At 34.9% G+C, this 7,226-nt stretch overlaps 1 protein-coding gene across 2 annotated transcripts in view; it reads right to left on the bottom strand.

The window, feature by feature from the left end:
• Positions 1-681: 681 nt before the first annotated feature.
• LOC141439914 (cytochrome P450 6k1-like) overlaps positions 682-7,226 on the bottom strand; it is a 32,100-nt gene continuing 25,555 nt past the window's right edge. For both annotated transcript variants that reach the window (XM_074104371.1, XM_074104370.1), the window contains exons 7-10: positions 4,995-5,113; positions 4,504-4,609; positions 3,877-4,125; positions 682-1,589 (exon numbers count right to left, since the gene is read on the bottom strand). In XM_074104371.1, the coding sequence (XP_073960472.1) occupies positions 1,417-1,589; positions 3,877-4,125; positions 4,504-4,609; positions 4,995-5,113 (647 nt within the window). In that variant the 3' untranslated portion in view covers positions 682-1,416. The remainder of the gene's footprint in view (positions 1,590-3,876; positions 4,126-4,503; positions 4,610-4,994; positions 5,114-7,226) is intronic.

Genomic DNA, 7,226 nt, shown 5'->3' with positions numbered 1-7,226 from the left:
TGACCGCTATGTGTGTCTGTATGTCTGTCTGTGGCGATTCACTAATGTTTCGCAACTAACGTTTGGCAACTTGATTCATTTCCCAACTGTTTAATATTTCTGAAACTGTAAATATTTCAGAATTTTAATAAAACTAACCTAACCTAACCTAAAGGGTTGTACACGATATGGCCGTGAAATAAATCCTGAAATATTTTCAGTTTTAGAGTTTGCGAAATGAAAAGTTGCGAAATGAAGCAGGTTGCCAAACGTTAGTTCCGAAAAAAACGGATACCTATAGCACCGTAGCTCTTAAACGGGTTAATCGATTTGAATGCGGTTTTTTTTATTTTGAAAGCAGGCTTTCTACCTACGCCGCTAGGTGGCGCACTTGCGTTTCGCTTAGTGTCCATTCCATACTAATGAATAGCTACAACATGTGTACAGTCAATCAATTTGATTCCTAGGCCTCCACAGAACCTTATCTTTTGTAACATTTACATCATACAAAAAGCATTGCTTTAGAAATTATTTACTATGGCAAGGTTCTATAGTAGCCTAAAAATCACATTGGTTGACTGTATTATGTAGGTATAGTTAGAATCATCACTTTTTACCCGCAAAGACCCATATCTATTCAAAGCAAGCAAAGATAAGAATTTTTGGTTTAAATGTATACAAGTGACAAATAAAATTCCAAAATCGTTTAGGCAGGCAATCCGTAGTATATTCAAAAAAATTAAGAACATTCCTAATTGACAAAATATGTTATTACTTAAATTACGGATCATAGGTACAACTAACCACTGATAAACATTTCACTAAACTTGGTGACCTAAATGTAATGTAAATAATAATCAATACACCTCTTTATAATTTTATTAACTTTAAGCATATTGCGTGGCTTTGCAGAGCGTTTTAGACTCACACACAACTTCACAATACGAGTTATACATCGAAATAATAAAACATGATTCTGCAATAAAATAAAATATATTATACCCAACTGTGATCATTATTTAAAAAAGATGAGGTAGTTTTTTTAACCTACGGTCTCTCAAGCGGGAACGTTATCTTCTTTATCTTTACTCCAACTAATATTTTAAATGCGGAAGTTTGTATGTGTATATGTACGAGAATATGCGACAACAAATCTATTCTGTTATTGTTTACTAGCTTTTGCCCGCGGCTCCGCCCGCGTGGTAACTGTGCATTCTTCCGTTATAAAAAGTAGCCTGTGTCACTCTCGGGCCCATAAAACAAACTATGCCAAAACTCACGTTGATCCGTCGCTCCGTAGCGTGAAAGGCGGACAAACACACAAACATACAAACACACTTTCGCATTTATAATATTTGTATGGATTACTTTCGTATTCATCACATTTTCATGAATTCATAACAGTTTCATAGATGCTTTATCGAGCCCAATGTCAGTTTAGTTTCTGGGAACGAAATCGAGGCACAGTGGCGCCCCCGGTAAGAGGAAGAGCCCTTTGGTCTCAAATTCTACTTTGTCTGGAGTCGGGAAGCCAGGTTTCGGTTTTAGTTGAAGGTTTAACACGATTTCGGAGATGACTGTCCGCATGGTCATCTGTGCAAAACGCATACCTGAAACAATTTTTTTTAAATAAACTTCTCATCCTTCTTAGACTTAAAGTGAATATTGTAATAATTGTTGTGATGTGTTTATAAATAAATAAATCATTAGTTCAAATATTATCTACGGTTTAAACACACAGGAGTGTCCATTTAAGGGTAAGGCCGCGAATTTTGACCAATTTGGACGTTTCAAATTTGGAAGGCTGATAAAAAAAAACTGATAACACCTAGAGGTTTAATTTTTTTTTATTATATGACACGATATAAACTCTCAAGGTCGCAAATGAGATAATTGATTTAAACCCTTTTAAAAAAATAATAAAAATATATTACCGTCAAAAACGTAACGAAAATTGACTATTTTTTTTGACCACGAGTACTTAATACCTTATTATTTTCATGCTATTTAACTTCTCATGATCATGATTTTGTTTAAACGAAATTTTATGATATAACGATAGTCCTACCGATTGCGGAATCATGATAATCAAATAATTTTCATGTTTTATATTTATTTCTTTTCACGTGCCAAAAAACCACGTTTTCGTTACGAATACTTAGGTGACGCTTTTTTAAGCTACCTTTAACGCCAATTTCGGTAGAAATTAGTTTTTGTACACTGGCAACTAATACTCTAATAGGGCAACATCGATGAGATAAATAAATCTCATCAGTTTGTTGACAAACAGCCATCAAAAGTGACGCGGAGGTTTTTTTTCGAAAAAACGTCGAAAGTGCTTGTTCGATTTTAAGGGTAAGTAGTGATTATTTTTAACTGGTTGTTTTTTCATACGATAGGGTAATCTTTTCCATGTAAGTGGCATGTGTTATTATGTTCAAAATGTCGTTATTCACCATGATAAACGATTTTTTGTATAAAATACGTTACACTTTCGTTACGATTACGTTACATTTTTACAAAATGCTACGTATTTTGTACATAACGTAACGAAAAAATGTGGTAAAGGAAGTTCACACAGAAAAATTCTAACTTACACCAGTTTATTATTAGGTTTCCAATGACTGCACGCACAGTAAGTTAGTTAGATGGATATTTTGAAGTTAAATAAATTTTAATCTGTAGGTGCAGGGATCGGCACAAGAGAATTGTGGCGAGTTCTGTGTTCACGCCCTGCTACATGCATAGCGTATTTAAAGTGAGAGACAAACGGAGAGATTCACTTACCTACTTAGTTCATTTGTTACCTAAACTTAATAATCATAATAATTTATTTCCAAAAACATCTTTTTACATTGTCCACTTAACTAAGATACTACTTCCTAAATTGGTAAAACCTGTGATTTAGGGTTTTGGCCATTTCTTTGAGGTATTTAATAGCTTGTACAGTCGAAGTCACAAGCATGCTCACAACTAGGTGGTAGGACCTTGTGCAAGGTCCGCCCGGATTGCTACCACCATCTTCCTCGCTAATCCTGCCGTGAAGCAGCAATGCTTGCACTGTTGTGTTTCGGCGTGGTGAGTAAGACAGCCGGTGAAATTACTGGCACGAGGTATCCCATCATAGGCCTCTAGGTTGGCAACGCGTCTGCAATACCCCTGGTGTTGCAGATTTTTATGGGCGGTGGTGATCTCTTACTCATTTGATCGTTTGCCATCCAGTTGAATAAAAAAAAACCACATCCAAATTCGTTATGCTTATAAATGTGCACCTTATTGTCAGTGTTAGAGAGGCATGTAAAGATACACTTTTGGAAAGATGTTCGTCAACTAGAGGGTACTTCTACTTCCACATTCTCATGTTTAGCTCTATAGATCTCATATAGGACAGATTTAAGATCAGTATCGTCAGAAAGTTCTAGTAAAAATTAAAACTTCACTTTATTATATGAGATGTATTTTTTTTTCATACATACGTTATCTAATGGGAATTTTTACCAGTTTGATCTAGGCTTTATGAAAATTTGCGTTACGTTTTATGGTAACGTCACGTATTTTTTTTATGTTATTTCTATGTCACATTGGTCAAAATTCGCGGCCTTACCCTTAAATGGATAAAGTATGGGTAACCCTGAAACTAAAGCACAGAAAAATCTAATCTGAGAAACCATGTTCTCGACTTTAATCAATATAGAAACTGTTTAAATACAGGCGGATTTTCAAAAAAAATCACACTCGGTTCAGAAATCAAATAAGTACTTACATTCCAATCAACATACTTTCATAATGTCTTTTAGAAAGAATAAGATTTCAATAATACGGTAGTAATAGTGCCTAAGTTTATCAAACACTAGATGTCGATACAGACCACTTGGTCTATCAATGATTTAAACTTACCAATGCACATTCTAGGTCCATCTCCAAACGGCATGTATGAGAACGGAACGACGCTGCTTTCATTCTCTGGCAAGAATCTATCAGGGTTGAAGACATGTGGATCAGGGAAGTACTGAGGGTCATAGTGCATCCCGATGGCGTTGACGTAGACCGGAGTGCCGCGGGGGAGGGTGAGCTTGGCATTGATGGGATAGTCGGTAGCAGCGACGCGGTCCAGCCAGCCCATTGGAGGGTACTTCCTCAGGACCTCTGACAATTCAAATAAAAAACAATTAATATTCACCACGAAATAATTAAGAAACCAGACATTACAGAAAAAAATACTAGTAACCAAAAACGAAATGAAATAAGTAATTTGACTTGAATTGAAATTGAAAGCACTCTGCTCAATAATAGCGATCTGGGTGATATTTTTAAATTAAGGTTGCAAACCTAGTGCTGGAATTGAAGATTTAAGAATTGAAAGACTGAATTAGTTAAAAGTATTGCCAAAATTGTTTATAGATCAACAAAACATAATTAAATAATAATAATAATCATTTATTACGGAAAGATGTTTATGCAACGGGTATAAATTGCATGCATTTTATCTTATTTTATGGGTTAGGTTATTACAACATTATTTACCTTTTATGACACAATTGAGGTAAGTAAGTTTTTCTAAATCATTGAAGCCTAAATCTTCGTTGTTTTTCTGTTCTTTAGCTTCAACCAGCTCGTTGTAAAGCCTCTCCTGTAAAACGATAGACACAGACCTTGCAAGGTAATGTTTCATGGCCGGATAAAGTATCAAAACAAATAATTATTTGTCTGTAAAAAAAAATGTTTTGGTCAAGTATCGTTCAACGTGTTCTTCTTGGAACTTAACTAACATGGTATATCCGAAAACGATGGAAGAATCAAAAGAACTATCTAAAAGGGTCTCACATTGCCTATTTTTCTTCATTGCTAAAAACAGATATAAAAAGAGCAGTATCAGAAACAGCGAGCAAAATATTTACAAATTATAAATAAAATAAGTGCACAAAACACTTTTGAGGCAGTAGTTTCCAGTCTCATCAATGCTGGACAAGCAGTCCAGCGTTGGTTTTCAAATTTAGATTTTGGTATTTGATTACCTGAATATCAGGGTAGTGAGCAAGTTCATTCATGGTGAATGTTAGAGTGCCAGCTGTTGTATCGAACCCGCCCTGCAGCATAATGGTTGCCTGGGCAGCCAAAAGATTGTCATCGAATTCTGGAACCAATCATTTTATCATCATCACGTCTACTGTTTAATTATTTTAAATAGTTTGAGCAATTAAAATTTTATGTTCACTTTACACTACTTTCTTTTTTTTTGTTATTCACCGCTGCTCAATTTATTCCACTTGCTAAAGGTAAGTAATATTAAGGAAAAAAAATTTGAAAGTTTCTTCTTACGCTTCCACTACACTTATGTAAGCTCTCCGAATTTATCTATATAAGAAACGCTAGTTCATAAATTTAGTTGGAAAGAAATTAATCTGGATAGCGTCTTCCAACTACTATACTTCCTACTCAGTATATTTAAGTAGCTGTTGCCCGTGACACAGAATATATAATAGTACTGGCATACAGAATGGACACGCTCCGCCCCGCACCGGTTCGAGTTACCCCCACCCCTCAAGCGCAGATTGTAGGAAAACCGTAGGAAAGCAGTCGGGCGCGCAACGCGATGTATGTCGGCCGCACCGTCGCACGGCACTAAGTTCGGGAGCAATAACTTTGCGAAATGATGATAAACTGTTCATTGTATGGGTGTTTGTCAACAGCCAAAGATAAGAAAAGGAGTTTTTTTCGATTTCCAAAGGACGAAAAAAGGTAGGTAATGTACCTAACCAACTTTAATTAGCAACATGTACAATGTAGGTATTAGGTAACTGGGGGAAAAAGCCAATACCTAGGTTTAAAATTTTGTACCTATAATGTATAAATAGACGTCTTATATTAGTCGGTAGGTATTTGTAAAAATGATTTATTAATTCTTTCCTATCAATAGTTCAATATCTTATCTACAATCACTATACTAATTATATAACAAATTGTCTTTACAAAATAAACTAGGTATACACTCACTTGTTTTTAAACACTTAATTTAGACAAACGATACCTAAGTACTTTCCGCAGCTATCTCTTTCTATGCCGCCATACAGTCGTGCAGTCGCGAGTCGCCACTCACATGATCTTCCGAACGCTGTAACTTTGTTTTCGTCCGCGCGGTCGTAATAATTATTTTGATCACTTAGAGAGTATTTTACTATTTTAAAATAGCTCTTTTCTTACTACGCTATTTTCTTATTACGCTATTATAATACGCGATTAGGCTCTTCGAGTAGGTACCTACGGATTAAATTTTATTATCATTTACTTTTTTTTTTAATTTCAGGTGCAAACTATGGGTCGTAGCGTCCGTTCGTTCAGATTTAAACAATAAAACTGTGGAAAATTTAAACGTCAATTACTTTACTACATTTGTGATTTACACTTTAAAAATACAGATCGTCTGGAAAAAAAATTAAAACGTGATGCAGTTCCGACTCAAAATTTGCCACAAGATATTCGTCTAGATCGAACAAAATATACTCAAACTGAATATAGTATTTCTCAGCGCATATCAACAATAGAAGATGCTTCACAAACTTCAATTCCGAGTGTTTCAGATTGTTCAACACAGACTACGAAAGATTTGTCTGCCAACACACCACGTAAAAAAAAAATTGCTTAGGGAATGTAAAACTATTTCCGAAAATTATTTCCTAAAAACCCGAAAATTAGTCATATTCTAATAATTTGTCGCTCGTACAAAGTCACATAATTTTCCGTGAAATCCGCGCGCCGGCAGTGATAGATATTGTATATTTTAGGTAAAACAAGCTTTAAACTGAAGAAAATAAAATGTATTCAAAAATAACGTGCTACGCAACAAGCAAAAGAATAATGAGTGACTTTGTCACAACCAGAAGAAACAAAGCTTTATAACTAGGTTTACAAAACACCAAAAAGTTCCAACACTGGCCCTTAAACTAGTTATAAAACTATATTATAAATAAACAAATCCACTTGCATAAATAACTTAACACTTTACAAACCACTATCAAATAAACAAAACAATTAACTAAGTAATAAACAATTGACATGCAAACTTGTCATGTTTATCTTTGGTCAGTGGTTTAGTTAACAAGTCAGCCACCATCTGATCAGTAGACAGATAGCTTATGACTACTGTACCCTTATTTACGATTTCTCGTATAAAGTGATGTCGTACATCGATGTGTTTAGTTCTGCTGTGGAACATTGCATTTAAACACAACTTCTGTGCAGATTGACTA

The sequence above is a fragment of the Choristoneura fumiferana genome, chromosome 21, assembly GCF_025370935.1.
Source record: "Choristoneura fumiferana chromosome 21, NRCan_CFum_1, whole genome shotgun sequence".
NCBI lineage: Eukaryota > Metazoa > Arthropoda > Insecta > Lepidoptera > Tortricidae > Choristoneura > Choristoneura fumiferana.
Note: the sequence above shows the minus strand (reverse complement) of the source record. Positions and strands in the feature narration are given on the sequence as shown.